The 15,428-nt window shown below is 52.0% G+C and overlaps 1 protein-coding gene across 2 annotated transcripts; it reads left to right on the forward strand.

The window, feature by feature from the left end:
* The first annotated feature begins 610 nt into the window (after window positions 1–610).
* Window positions 611–11,556, forward strand: ATP6V1G3 (ATPase H+ transporting V1 subunit G3). 2 transcript variants are annotated; one of them, XM_059677400.1, is made up of 3 exons: window positions 627–840; window positions 9,983–10,083; window positions 11,221–11,419. In XM_059677400.1, the coding sequence occupies exons 1-3, from the start codon at window positions 759–761 to the stop codon at window positions 11,392–11,394; spliced, it is 357 nt and encodes a 118-aa protein (XP_059533383.1). In that variant the 5' UTR covers window positions 627–758; the 3' UTR covers window positions 11,395–11,419. The 2 variants fall into 2 exon arrangements, with proteins under 2 accessions (XP_059533384.1, XP_059533383.1); XM_059677401.1 differs by lacking the exon at window positions 9,983–10,083 and having other exon boundaries at window positions 611–840; window positions 11,221–11,556.
* The last annotated feature ends 3,872 nt before the right edge of the window (window positions 11,557–15,428 follow it).

The raw sequence follows: 15,428 nt of genomic DNA on the forward strand, positions 1-15,428 counted from the left end.
GTGATCAACTAGCTCATTTGTCTGCTCACCCCCGGATCACATGCCCTGTCTCAGAACGAGACCCAAGGCCAACACCACGTAACGCCATTTCAGTGGAACCGCAAACCTAAGCTCTGATTCCCTGATTGCTGATCCCGTCCCCACCCTGATGGCTCCCTGGGACTGGGACACAGCACAGCCAGTGCACAGGGCCATCCTTACCCGCCCCCCCCCCTCCCCGGCAGCTCCTTCCCAGCCCCTGAGGTCTGGGGAGGAGAGGGAACAGCCCCCTGCCCATCTCTGTGCACCGAGCCGGACGCCCCTCGGAACCCAAGCTCAATCACTGTGTCCCAGGCATCACCGAGTCACTCGAAACCAAGAAAACACCCTCCACCTAGAACCGCCCAGACGAGGACCAAAGAAAGGCCCTGTCCTCCGGAGAAGAGCCCGCGGCAGGTCCCTCTGTCTGGGAAGAAGAGCCGTGCGGACCCTCCTTCTCAGGAGACTCAGCGCCTCCGTCACACGGCCCTGTCCCCTGAGGTCCCTAAGAATGACAGCCGGCTCCCTCAGGTCCACCCACCCGACTTGTTTTTCTGGATTCCACCCTTGGGCTCCCCTTGGGCCCCAGCCGGCCACCAGGGAACAAAGAGCCGTGTTTACAGCTCCAGCTGTTGACACCACAAGCAGAGGGGCTGGTGATTTCCAGCCGGATAAGCCGCCCGTCCATTCCCTTCCCGGAATCCACAGAAGCCGCCCGACTGGACGGGACGGCCGCCGCCATGGCCAGCCAGTCCCAGGGCATCCACCAGCTCCTGCAGGCCGAGAGGAGGGCCAAGGACAAGCTGGAGGAGGCCAAGAAGAGTAAGTCCCCCTCTGCCTGCCCGGGAGGGAGGTGGCACCAGTGGGCGCGGGGTTGGGGGGCCGTGGGGTGGGCATGGGCCTCAGCTGCAGGTCAACTCAGTGCCCAGCCCTCTTCCTGCGACACCATGGCCCCAGGGCTGTCCTGGGGACAAAGGTCTCTCACTCAGATCCTCCTGAGCGGCTGTGAAATGCTCACAGACGTGGAAGTTACGGAGGCCTGGGCTTCCCCGTCTCTGCAACTTCCTGAGGGCCCCACGCGTGTCGCAATCCCGTGAAAGGCGTGAGAGAGAGAGGACTTGCAGATGGAAGTCTGCAGCTTGCAGCGGACACTCCGGGGCGGGGGACGGACCCGCCCTCAGCGCCCTGCCCGTTTCTGTAAAATTATGATAATGCAGCTCAGGGCTCTCTCTCTCTTGTCCTTCTCTGGATGCCTTTGGATTTCCGATGTTTCGTAATATTTTCATTTTATTCTGTTTTTGTTTTTTTTTAATCCTCACCCGAGGATATTTTTCCATCGAAATTTAGAGAGAGTCGGAGGGAGAGAGACAGAGGGAGAGAAACATCCATGTGAGAGAGACACAGGGATTGTGGATGCCCTCCTGCACGCGCCCCGACCAGGGCCCCGGGCTGGGGAGGAGCCTGCAACCGAGGCACATGCCCTTGACCGGAATGGAACCCGGGACCCTTTGGTCCACAGGCCGGCGCTCTATCCACTGAGCCACACCAGCCAGGGCGTAGTCTCATTTTCTCTAACTTTCTGTTGACTGGGCCATGCATCTAGGAACTTGCCCATAGAACCTTCTCAGTCAATTTCAACCCCCTTCCTGGTCACTTTCACAGCCATGAACTAGGGACCACCATTATTCCCACTCTGTGGAGGGGGAGACTGAGGGGTCATCATTTGAAAAAGGTCATAATTCTAAAAATTAGACAAGAGTGTGCCGGGCTCTATGGGTAATGCGTGTCTCATTGAATCCTCACGTGAACAAAAGGGGAAAGGGAGGCCTAGAGGAATTATTGCCCAAGTCCTCCGGACAGGAAGTGGTAGAGGCAGGGCCTGGGTGGGGTCCCGCTTCCAGGCCAAGATCCCAACCACCACGCTCCCCAAAATGCCCATCACCTCTGCCATGAGGAAACCCCACGTCACGAGTCTGCACCTCGAATGCAGGCCGCGTGGGCCAACGCCGTGTTCTACCCACGCTCCCGTTTCCAATCATCACTTGATCTATAGTCACTTGTGTCGCCCTGGCCGGTGTGGTTCAGTGGATAGAGCGTCGGCCTGTGGACTGAAAGGTCCCAGGTTCAATTCTGGTCCAGGGCCCATGCCTGGGTTGTGGGCTCGATCCCCAGTGCAGGGGGTACAGGAGGCAGCCGATCCATGGTTCTCTCTCATCATTGGTGTTTCTATCTCTCTCTCCCTCTCCCTTCCTCTCTGACATCAATAAAAATATTTAAATTCACGGTCCAGCCAGATAGAGGCCACGCCTTACACTGTGGCTGTTGTCACTCTTTGGGTGCGTGGGGTGACAGGGGCAAAGAGGACCCCATAGAGTGAGCGGTAGTGTCGGGAACGGGAGGTGGGACAGTAGTCACCACGCCAACAGGCGGTCAGTAGGGGCCACATTCAGTTCACTGGGGTTCGAACCTCAGGTAACCATTTCCCTTTCTTTTTTTAAAAATATATATTTATTGATTTCAGAGAGGAAGGGAGAGGGACAGAGAGATAGAAACATCTATGATGAGAGAGAATCATGGATCAGCTGCCTCCTGCACGCCCCCAACTGGGGATCGAACCCGCAACCCCGGGCCTGTGCCCTTGACTGGAATCAAACTTGGGACCCTTCGGTCCACAGGCCGACGCTCTATCCACTGAGCCACACCAGCCAGGGCCATTTTCCTTTCTCAAGACGAATGGATTCCCTGAACACTCAGCAAGGTGGGTGCCAACCACACAAGCCAAGAGTCCCTGGCGTGAGGCCTGTTAGAGGAGGAAAGGAAGGAGGAAGATGTGGAGACGAACTGGCCTGCTTGGCCATTTCTGTTTCTGCAAAACAAACTATGCACACGATCGCAGGACGCAGAGCAGCCCGGCCCCTTCCGGGCGGCGAAGGGGGAGAAACTCCCTCCCCCTTTATTCAAATGTCCTGGCCACGCTGGAAACGCCCAGGACAGAACAACTGGTTTAAAGAGGCGACCAAGGGTGCTAACCTCGCTTCCTCAGGACGGAAGGAATAAAAGGGCAATCGATGCAAACAGGGGCCTAGGAGTAACCCGGGAGCCCCTCCCTAACCAGTATCACCAGGTGACGCAGGTGGTTTTGACCAGTTATTTCTCCCTTTTCCCAGGCACGGGAGGAGAAAGGGGCTATGAACCACCTAAGTTGTTCGGAAGCGGGGAGCGCTCAGAACAGCCTAACCCAGTGGTCGGCAAACTCATCAGTCCACAGAGCCAAATGCCAACAGAACCACGACGGAAATGTCTTTTGAGGGACAAATTTTTTAAACTGAAACTATATCGGTAGGTACATTGTTATTCACTTAATCAGGGTCCTCCTAAGGCTTAAGAAGAGCCACACTCAAGGGGCCAGAGAGCCGCCTGTGGCTCGCGAGCCGCAGTTTGCCGACCACGGGGACCCCGGCCTCAGCTTCCACAACGCAGATAAAAGCAAACATCATTGCCTTTCGCCAGCATTGGAAGGAACACGCTCTATGATTAATACACACATGTCCATCGTAGCTGCCCGCAGCTGTAAGGTACCTGGGTAATTTTTTTTTTCTCCGTCTCTGTTCATGAATATTCAAGCAGATACCCCACCAGCCACTAGCCGTAGCACACACTCCGGGAAAATATTTTGACTTTCAACAACTCACCTCCGTGCTCCGTGTCCCAGGGAATGTCCGTCCGTCTGTCGGTCTGTCTGTCCCCGGCTCCGGCCAGGGCGGGCCGGGAGCCAGCCGCTATCTGACATAGTGATCAGCGGTAGGAGCTTATAGTGACAACTCCACTGACCTCGCCCATCATATGACTCCTCCAAGGTCCCCAGGCGAAAACAAGCCTTACTTTCCCTACCTGGGGTTGTGTGAGCATGTCTCCTGTTTCACTCCTTTGTCTTTCATTTCCTCCTTTAATTTAATAAGTATTTATTGGGGGGGGGGTGTGTCTATTTGCCAACCACGGTGAGCTGTATACAGATGACAAAATCTAGGCTCTTCCCTCAAGAATTTTCCAGGGAGATAAGTGTATAGATGAGAACGGGGAAGAGAGAGAGAGAGAGAGGGAGAAAGAATGTCATGGGAGGGTCAGATAGCCATCGCTTTTATAGCCCCAGAGGTTTCACTGTGTTGTTTTTCCCCCATAAAGAAATTCATTTGAAACCTGACATGTAAGAAGGCCAAACAGAGACTCTGAATGAAAACCTGTGAATGAGGATGTGAGTGCCGTTTAGAAGGTCTAAGATCCCTTTCTCTTTCTCTTTCCTTTTATGTTCATCCTCACCTGAGGACATTTTTCCCATTGCTTTTTTAGAGAGAGGAGAAGGGAGGGAGGAAGTGGGAGAGAGAGAGAGAGAGAGAGAGAGAGAGAGAGATCAATGTGAGAGAGACACATCGATTGGTTGCCTCCTGCATGCACCCGGACCTGGGGCCGGGAATCGATCCTGCAACCCAGGTACATGCCCTTGACCAGAAGCCAACCTGAGACCCTTTATAGTAGACTCCTGAATATATGTGTGTGTGTGTGTGTGTGTGTATTTTTCTTTCTTTTTTTTACTTAAAAAAAGTTATTTATTGTTGAAAGTATTACATATGTCCCCCCTTCCCCCCCAATGACCTCTTCCACCCCCCCCCCCACCCCCTGCCCCAGGCCTTCAGAGGTGAAGGCCTGACTATATCTTTAAAGAAGAAAGACAGAGACGGAGGGAGAGAGGGGGAGAGGAGAACACAAACAGAGCCATGCTCATGGTAATCATTTTAGAAAAATACGAGATTAATGAGGTGGCCGTGTTCATATAGCATGCTGCAAAAATAGGCATGCATTCCACGAAGGAGGGCCCCTCAGATCTCCGGAGTCGCCGCCTAATACGGTGCGCGGTGTACACGCCTTGCCTTGAGGAATACAGGCCCGATGGGGAATGGGCTGCTGCTGACTCTCAAGACAGTCACCAGCCACTGAGAGAGACAACTTGGGGGGTTCGCGGGGGGGAAGGTGGGAGTGGGCTCTAAGCAGGGTTGAAAAGCTGGGGGTGAGGCCACAGAGTACAAAAAGCGTTGGCTTTTTTTTTTTTTAATGTTTCTTTATATAAATGTAAGTTTCTTTGTAGATGTTATTTAGCGTCTCAGACCTTCCATCTTTTCTTTGTGTAAAATGAACCCACGGCCAAGGCATTTTGAGGATCAGAAAACTGTATCTGAGATAGTAGATTACAGACTAAATAGTTGGGTTTTCTTCAGTCCTCCCCCAAGGATATTTTTTCCATTGATTTTTAGAGAGAGTGTTGGGGGGGGGGGGGGAGAGAAACATTGATGTGAGAGAGACACATCGATTGGTTGCTGGCCACTCGTGCCCCGACCAGGGCCGGGGATCGAACCTGTAGCCCAGGTATGATGTGCCCTTGATTGGGAACCCCTGAGCCAAGCTGACCAGGGCAATAGTCATGTTTAATATTTAAACTACTTACTTGTATATTATTATAAGCAATAGCAGTGGGAGACTGGAGTAGAACACTCTAGTTTCATTCTTTTTTTTTTTTTTTTTTTTTTTTTAACAACTGCTGCCAGTTCTGAGTCAACTTTTCCTGTAACCAGAGAGACCTGGCCTGTTCCAGTAAGATGACTGGAAACGCTCAGATACCTGCCCGGCCGGCGTGGCTCAGTGGCTGAGCATCGACCTATGAACCAGGAGGTCACGGTCTGCTTCCTGATCCGGGCCCATGCCCGGGTGGTGGGCTCCATCCCCAGTGTGGGGCGTGCAGGAGGCAGCCGGTCCATGATTCTCTCTCATCATGGATGTTTCTCTCTCTCTCCCTCTCTGAAATCAATAAAAATATTTTTTCTTAAAAAAAAGAAAAGCTCAGATATTTGCTTTTATTCCCTAATTGTGGACTACATTATATGTTTAGCTGCCAAACAGCCTTACCATCTAGTTGACTTTATTTATTTTATTTATTATTTTCTTAAAATACATTTTTATTGATGTCAGAGAGGAAGGGAGAGGGAGAGAGAGAGAATCATGGATCGGCTGCCTCCTGCACGCCCCACACTGGGGGTCGAGCTCACAACCCGGGCCTGTGCACCGACCAGGAATCGAACTGGTGACCTCCTGGTTCACAGGTCGACGCTCAACCGCGGAGCCACGCAGATCACACACTGGCTGTTACAGGAACACAATTCCTTTTTCGCGGGTCTCCAGGACGCCAGCCACGCATACTTTTTTTTCCTCTTTTTTTTTAAATCAGCTAATTGCCTATTTGTTCCCGAATATGCACTTTCTTCCGAATGATTTCCACCAGCCCCTGGATTTAATCAACCCCGCGCCGCGCAAGTGCACGCCGGGCTCAGGAAGACGTGCCTTTTAACAAACTCGTAAACCAGAAGTGGCTCTGTGAGAACTCGGCGGCCCTGTCTTCTGAGGTCTGTGGGCCTCTAAATACCCCTCCTTCCTTCACGGCCCGCAGACAAGGGGGCGACTCCTGAGTATTACTGGGCTTTCATTTCTCCGAGGGGGTCACCGTAAAATAACCACCACAGACATTTCCACCGGCCAATAAATGCCCTTTGGTTATATTCCACCCAGGAGCTACCGAAAGCCCCGTACGGTATATATACATTTTTTTTTTTTAAATAAGAAAAGTGCAGCCCTAACCGGTTTGCTCAGTGGATAGAGCGTCAGCCCTCGGACTGAAGGGTCCCGGGTTCGATTCCGACCAAGGGCATGTACCTTGGCTGCGGGCTCGACCCCCAGTAGGGGGTGTGCAGGAGGCAGCTGATGGATGTTTCTCTCTCATCGACGTTTCTAACTCTCTATCCCTCTCCCTTCCGCTCTGTAAAAATCTATTTTAAAATGTTTTTTTTTAAAAAGAAAGAAAAGTGCAAGGAAAAGAGAAGCCACAGAAAGCCCCGAGAAGCCGATGAATGAGATAAGGTGGCTCCGGTTCCTGCCGACGTGTCGCCTTCCCCGGCGTTTGCTGTTAGAGAGAAGCACAGGGCGCTCCCTGAACGGGGCTGGCTTTGTCATAATATTTAACAGCACCGAGAAAGGTGTTGTTTGTTTTCCCCTGCGAGTTAGAACAGAGTCGACAGGGTGCTTAGGAGCAGGTAGACACCGCCCAATGCCTGAGTCGTATTTAAAGCTGTGCTGGCCCGGCCGGCGTGGCTCAGGGGTTGATCATCGACCTGTGAACCAGGCGGTCCCCGGTTCGATTCCCGGTCAGGCCACATGCCTGGGGAGCGGGCTTGATTCCCAGCAGGGGACGTGCAGGAGGCAGCCGATCCATGATTCTCTCTCATCATGGATGTTTCTATCTCTCTCGCCTTCTCCTTTCTTCTCTTTAAAAAAAAAAAAAAATGGAGGAGTGGGGGCAGCGGGGAGAGGTCAATGGCGGGGTGGGGGGGGAAGGAGAGTTATGTAATACTTTACACAATAAAGAATTCAAATTTTTGCCCTAACCGGTTTGGCCCAGTGGATAGAACGTCGGCCTGCGGACTGAAGGGTCCCAGGTTCGATTCCGGTCAAGGGCATGTACCTTGGTTGTGGGCACATCCCCAGTAGGGGGTGTGCAGGAGGCAGCTGATCGATGTTTCTCTCTCATCAATGTTTCTAACTCTCTATCCCTCTCCCTTCCTCTCTGTAAAAAATCAATAAAATATATATTTTTTAAAAAAGAATTAAAATTTTTTTAAAAAAAAAAAGAAGGAAAAACCTTCAAAAATAAAATAAAAAGCTATGATGCATGAGATAGCCCCGTTTTCTAAACCAAACATCAGAACGTTTGGCCTGATGAAGCTATAAGATCTTGTAGGTACTTGGTGACCAAATATTGGAGTGTCACACCTAAAATCTGACCCCTGGTGGTCACCCCATGTGTGGCACAGATGGTACTGAGAAAGAATAGAACTCCTATTTTTCATGCTTAAGAAGAAAGAGGTCTAATTTTTAAAATATATATATATATATTTTACTATTATTGATTTCAGAGAGGAAGGGAGAGGGAGAGAAACATCAATGATGAGAGAGCATCACTGATCGGCTGACTCCTGCACGCCCCACACTGGGGATCGAGCCCACAACCCAGGCATGTGCCCTGACCGGGAATTGAACTGTGACCTCCTGGGTCATAAGTCGACGCTCAACCACTGAGCCACGCCGGCCGGGCCCTCCATGAATCTTTAGTCCATACATTACACCGTGATCGGAAAGCGGCTCACAGCTCGCAGGGAGAGAAGTGGAGAAGCCATCTCCACTCAAATGCCACAAGGATTCATAAAAACAGAGCCCTAGGAAGCCGGGCTTGGGGGTCCCAGGTGAATGCTGGTGGACACTGGCTCCTCAGCTACGTACTCAGGGAACAGTCCACTGGGTTCCAGCTCTGCACAGCATCGCCCGCCCTGGCCCAGGGGGTCCGCCCATGCTCACGAGGAGGGAGAAACGGTGTGAAACGGGCAGAAGGAGGAAGGCATGTCCCTGAAGCAGAAAGACCATCGATTCGGGGGGGGGGGGGGCACGCGTTTTCATACAGTTCAGCGTTTCTTTAAGGTTTTAATGATCCCAGCCTGTTAGTACCTAACCCCCCGAGGGCGGTAGTGAGGGGAAGGGGGGCACAGCAGCAATTAATAGGAGTCTATAACCCCCCCCCAAACTTCCTCCCGTTGCCCCAAACGTCACGTGCCTGGCTAACGATCCCCAGGCCATGGCGGCTGTCTGCGTGGCCGGCGAGCTGGCTTCAGGCTTACACCTTCGCTCTTCATAAAAGCAGAGCGCACTCCCTAAGTACACTCCCCGCCATCAAACAATCGCTTTACAACCACTTTCAAGTCCCCCATCAAGAAGGCTACTAGAAAAAAAATAAATAAATAAAATAAAATATATATATATATATATATATATATATATATATATATATGTGTGTGTGTATGTGTATGTATATATAAATACTTTGATGTGCTGGGAGGCTTGCTTAATCAGACATTCTAGAGGGGAGGAATGGCCAGGAAAAAAATCTCAATAAAAGGCTTTTAAAAGCCGTTAGTGGGTTTGATGGAGTCTGAGCTGCCTGTCTGGGGCCGCTGGAGGCCTGCCAGTGGCCATGGGGTCCAGCCGCCGGGGCCGGAGGACGCCTGGCCGGGGACCAGGACAGAAAACGGGACCAAATAATGTCTTTCTGGGGAAGTGACAGCCGAAATCTGTCCTGTGGCTGTAACTGCTGTGAGGAGGGGGAGGAGGGGGAGAGAATATATTTAAACGTGTTTGCGGGAAAGAGCGTAGTCATGCCCACGTTCTACAGAATCCAATTGGGAAAAAAAATAGGTGTTTTTAATATCGCTGTTTTGTTTTTTATATATTTTTATTAACTTCAGAGAAAAGGGGAGAGGGAGAGGGAGAGAGAAACATCTATGATGGGAGAGAATCATGGATCGGCTGCCTCCTGCACGCCCCACACTGGGGATGGAGCCTGCAACCCGGGCCTGTGCCCTGACTGGGAATCGAACCGTGACCTCCTGGTTCATAGGTCGACGCTCAACCACTGAGCCACACCGGCCGGGCTAACAGAGTTTTTAGTGAAGTTTGCATTCTAGAGAAACGTCATAAAAAAAATAATAATAATCCAGCCCTGACCGGTTTGGATCAGTGGATAGAGAGTCGGCCTGCGGACTGAAAGGTCCCGGGTTTGATTCCCAGCAAGGGCATGTGCCTTGGTTGCGGGCACATCCCCAGTAGGAGATGTGCAGGGGGCAGCTGATCGATGTTTCTCTCTCATCGATGTTTCTAACTCTCTATCCCTCTCCCTTCCGCTCTGTAAAAAATCAATAAAATATATTTAAAAAAAATAAATAACCCAGACCACCCCTCGAATGTTTAAAAATCAAGCTCGAAATGCCACGTGTCTGACAAAGAAATATCATGGCTTCTACGCACTGTTGGTTTCCAGGAAAAGCCAAGCGCATACGGCAAGCGAAGGAGGAGGCCATGGTGGAGGTGGACCAGTACAGGATGCAGAAGGATAAGGAGTTTCGCACGAAACAGGCGAAGGTGAGCCCGTCGGCGCTGGTATTTACGCAACGGGGATCCCAGAGGCACATATGCGTCAGCTGTAACGCAGACCGCACCCCCGAGTCAGCAGATGCGGACCAACCAAGGCTGAGTGCTAAACTAGATCTTACACTTGAGTGAACTTGGCCTCTTTATTCCAAGGCCTTTTGATTGGCCACCTCAAGTGTCAATCAACAGTTATCGTCTCCTACCTACACAGTACGTATTAAACATTACCTTCTCAAATGCACACACTGAAGGGGTTCTTTCAAGGGTGATTGCAAATAACACATTCTTTTTTCTTTTTTTAAAAATATATCTTCATTGATTTCAGAGCGGAAGGGAGAGGGAGAGAGAGAAACATCAATGAGGAGAGAGAATCATGGACCGGCTGCCTCCTGCACGCCCCCTACTGGGGATCAAGCCCGAGACCCAGGAGTGTGCCCTTGACCAAAATCGAACCCGGGACCCTTCCGTCTGCAGGCCGATGCTCTAACCACTGAGCAAACCAGCTAGGGCCAAATGACACATTCTTAACCAACATGTTTTCGTAAGAGACATGCTTCAGAAGAAAAAAAAATTTCTTTTTTACAACGATACGCGTTGACTGGTAGAATCAACAACAACTGCTCTACAGTGCTGTAGAACGGGTTTGTGGGCCCAAACTTCCATTAGCGAACTCAAGATTTACAGGTGACCAAGGTACTTGTGGTTGCAAATTGCTGAAAAGTCTGGTATTTCCTTAGGTTTTTCTGCCTCTGTCTTCCCCTCCCTTCCTCTCTGAAATCAATAAAAATAATTTAAAATGAAAAAGGAAAATGCAATGACAACCCTTGTCGATGAACATGGGGTGACGATGCTGAACCCACATTTGCTTTTCACGGGGCCGAGGTCAGCTCTGAACGCAGCCGTTACCTGCCGGAGACCCCTTCCAGGTTTGAGGAAAGTGTTCCCACCCCCCCTGGTGACCCTGGTGATCGTACCATCCCCGGAGGACATCCTGGCACATAACCCGGGAGGTGCACACGCCTCAGGGCCGTCGTCATAGGAAAACGGGGCCGGAGCAGATTGAACTTGGGAGGCGCTCGGGGCGGACGCCGCGTGCAGGGCCGTCCGTGACTCTGTGTCGTCCCGCAGGCCATGGGCTCGCAGAGCAACCTGGTGGAGGAGATGGAGGCGCAGGCGCTGGAGAGGATCACGGAGCTGACGGGGAGCTACCGCCGCTGCCTGGAGGGCGTGCTGGCGCGGGTGCTGAGCCTGGTCTGCGATGTGAGGCCGGGGCTGCACCTGAACTACAGAGCCGCCGACTGAAGCCGGGTCCGCGGCTCCATGGCTCCGTAAAGGGGTCTTGCAAGTCACCCGCTGGCTCCTGGCTTCCCGTCTTGTGGGATTTTTAAAAAATATATTTTATTGATTTTTACAGAGGAAGGGAGAGGGAACGAGAGATAGAAACACCAATAAATGATAATAATAAAGAACAGTGTGGTTACTGTTGCTATTGTTGAAAGGAACGAAGCCAGGTAAGCTGACTTAAGGGGAAACATGAGGGAGGAGGCGGTGGGGCGAGAAGAGCAGAAAATCGCCGTCATCGACGGGCACAGCAGGTCTGCACGGCGGCCGGGGCGCGATCCTGTTTGTAAGGGGAGCTGCTTCTCATCGGGTGAGTGGGGTTCGGCGGAGCAGACGCTGTGGGGGGCCCGTGTCTATCCCGTGAGCGCCTCCCCGAGAACAGCACCTGTTAGCGTGTTAGCGCTGTTACGCATGTGCCGTCCATTAATGAGGGTCCGTGTGCCCACAGAGAGACCCCGGGCGCAGCCCAGCGGAGCTCGCGGGGGTACGGGGGGTGGGGGGGAGCTGGCCAATATCCAGGAGGCCTGGCTCCCGGGAAATCACAGTTTGGACTCACAGTTCCGAGAGACGCTTTCCTAAGCAAAAAATAAAAATAAAAATGCAAATATGTCCAACACCCCCAGTAACACCGTGGGCTCCCGTCTACGCCAGAGGCACGTTCATGCCCCACGGCGACATGCCGGGCTCAGTGGTTGGGCGTCGACATATGAACCAGGAGGTCACGGTTCGATTCCCGGTCGGGGCACGTACCTCGGCCGCAAGCTCCATCCCCAGGCCGTCTTCAGACGCAAGCAGGTGGCAACCAAATAATGTGTCTCTCACTCATCGATGTTTCTCTCTGTGTGTGTCTCCCCCTTCCTCTCTCTCTCTCTCTCTAAAAATCAATGAAATAAAATACCCTCCGGTGGGATTAACACATAACAGAATTTTAAGTAAATAAATAATGAAGGTGGGATGTCCATCCTTTGTCTTGGGCGCTGCCCTTTCGTTGCATTTGTGGGTTCACTTCACGCTGATCCTCAGAAGAGCGGACGGGCATGCGTGTTTCTGCCTCCGTCCGGGGGGGCCCTTTTCCAAGCTGAACTTTAAGGGGGGATTTCTCAGGCCAGGGAGTGTGCCAAGACGTCGCTCCCCGATACGTGGGAACCAAACTCCCAACCCAGGAAACGCTGGCCAGACACAGCCCAGCCGGCCATCCCGTCTCCCCCCATGGGCGCCGGCCATCCCGTCTCTGAACACGAGATGGCGCTGTGCACTCGCTGAACTTGGAACCCATCCAGCCTGGCCCAGCATTTGAAAGAGAGAGAAAAAAGAGAAGATGCGAATTTTTCCTTCCTGCGTTTGCCGACCTGACAGGGATCCTTAAGGAAATGCATGTGGGTGATGTCACAGTTATTTCATTAAGTTTTGAGGGCGGCGGGGGGCGGGGGACGGACGCATCCTTGATTTGACCAGGGAAACGGGACTTTCTTACAAACACGAAACCATCCAATTAGCAGGCGAAGGCTATTCAGAGAAAGAAGAAGTCGGGCTTGCCTGGCTTTGGACGGACGATGATCTCCTTGGCTACGTGAGGGCCCGGGGAGCCTGTGCGTGTGCGTGTGCGTGTGCGTGTGCGTGTGCGTGTGCGTGTGTGTGTGTGTGTGTGTATGTGTCGGCCGCAGGTTTTATGTGACAAAGGGGACGTCTGAGCTGGCTGGGTGCTTTGTAGTCTGGCTGGCGAGGCAGGTGCGCCAGGGCAGGTGCTAATGAGGCCGAGGTCACCCCGATTCCATTCCTGCCGGAAGGTGCGTTCCACTCACAGAGCCCAAGGCCGCTCCTTGGCTCGACGGTGACCTTGGCTCTGACCAGCCCCTCCCACACACCAACGCCGGGTCTTCAGAGACTCCCGTGCGCCGGAGGGCCCATGGTCGGAATAAACACATCATTACGGGGAGATGGAAACCGCGCCGAGGGGCCCCCTGCGAACAGCAGACGGGCACGGTCGCTCTCTAGGAAAGAGGGGGTGTACCGCCAGCGCGGCTGACCGGCCAGTGCCGTTCCCGTCTGCTCGTTCGAGTATATTGTTCATTTATTGTAGATGCCGGGCAGGGAGCTGATCCCCGGGGAGAAGGGCCTAAGGGAGGGCCCGTATCGGGACTTCCCAGTCTCGCTAGGAAGATCAAGGGGCAAACGGATATCGGATAACGTAGCACTTGACATCCCCGACGTAGACATCAACTGCCAAGGAAGGTGGCAGAAGATCCAGACCCAGGCAGTCACTGGAGCCCAATCCCCAAGGATTCACTGTCATCTGAAGGCGAGACGTGGACAGGCCTTCGGGGAGGACAGGGAGGGGGACAGGGAGGTGTCTGAGATTTGGGAGCATCCCCTGCACCTAGGACTTGGGGTCTCAAGGGCGTCAGACAAGCTGTGCACAAGGCAACGGGTCGATGTGCCTCTCTCACCTGAACGTTTCTCTCTCTCTTTCCTTCTCCCTTCCTTCCACTCTCTCTAAAAATCGATGGGAAAAAATATCCTCGGGTGAGGATTAACAACAACAAAATGTTTCCATTAAGAGATGGAGACAGCCCTGACTGGTGTGGCTCAGTGGGTAGAGCGTCGGCCTGTGGACTGAAGGGTCCCGGGTTCGATTCCGGTCAAGGGCATGTACCTTGGTTGCGGGCACATCCCCAGTAGGGGGTGTGCAGGAGGCAGCTGATCGATGTTTCTAACTCTCTATCCCTTTCCCTTCCTCTCTATAAAAAATCAATAAAATATATTTTTTTTAAAAAAGAGATGGAGACAACTAAGGATTTGACACAGAAACAGAAATGATTCTGTAAGTGAGGTTTATTAGTGGCCCAAATCTTTCCCTGTGTGTCTACTCTTTAATCTTGTTATATTAAAGAATATATCTTGCTGTCCTGTTTCCTGAACATCTACCAACATGCTTGAATAGGATTTTAGTTTTAACTGGAAATTACGTTGTTTTTCTCAGACATGGAGATCTCAAGCCTTTGGCCTCGTGTGTGTTCCTTACATATCTAATCTTTTTAAAAATATATATATATATTTTTTTTTTATTGATTTCAGAGAGGAAGGGAGAGGGAGAGGGAGAAACATCAGTGATGAGAGAGAATCATAGATCGGCTGCCTCTTGCACGCCCCCTACTGGGGATCAAGCCCACAAGCCAGAATCGAACCCGGGACCCTTCAGTCTGCAGGCCAACGTTCCATCCGCTGAGCCACACCAGCCAGGGCTTACATATCTCACCTTGCACGTGTGTGAAACACCCCAGGTTCAGCACACACTGTAACTGTACCTCCGCAAATATATTTCAATGAAATCGCGCGTGAGCCAGGAGAAAAGCATCAAATCATAAAAGACTCACCTGAATTCTGTTCCTGGAAGGCACGTGGGAGGTGCCACGAGGGGGCGACATTGCGGGGGGCGGGTGGGGGGCAGAGCCTTCCGACCCCAGGAAGCTGCAAACCAATGAAAGAGCAACGTTAGCACCAGCGGCGAGAAAGCAAATGACGCAAAAGTCAGGTAATAACAGTGACCCTCACTCAAGGTTCGGAACACGGCGAGTTACGAACAACTGCCAAGTGTCATGTTCCAGGATGGCTTTTTCATTTATTTTTTTCAGGGCATGACAGTTTATTTTAAAAAGCGGTACCACACTGATCTTCATGACCAGCGTACACATCCAGGATGACTCTTTCAAAATATTTTTTTATTGATTTCAGAGAGGAAGGTAGAGAGAGAGAGAGAGAGAGAAACACATCGATGATAAGAGAGAATCATTGACCGGAGGCTCTATTTTAATACTAGAGGCCCGGTGCACGAAATTCGTGCACGGGTAGGGTCCCTAAGCCTGGCCTGCAATCAGGGCCCATCAGGGCCTTCCGGCTGCCAGCCGGGCCTCCCTTCATTCCACGCCACCCCCTGGTGGTCAGCACATGTCATCGCCAGCGATCGAACTCCCGGTCTTCCAGTCGAACTCTCGAGG

Source organism: Myotis daubentonii, chromosome 20 (genome assembly GCF_963259705.1).
Source record: "Myotis daubentonii chromosome 20, mMyoDau2.1, whole genome shotgun sequence".
Taxonomy (NCBI): domain Eukaryota; kingdom Metazoa; phylum Chordata; class Mammalia; order Chiroptera; family Vespertilionidae; genus Myotis; species Myotis daubentonii.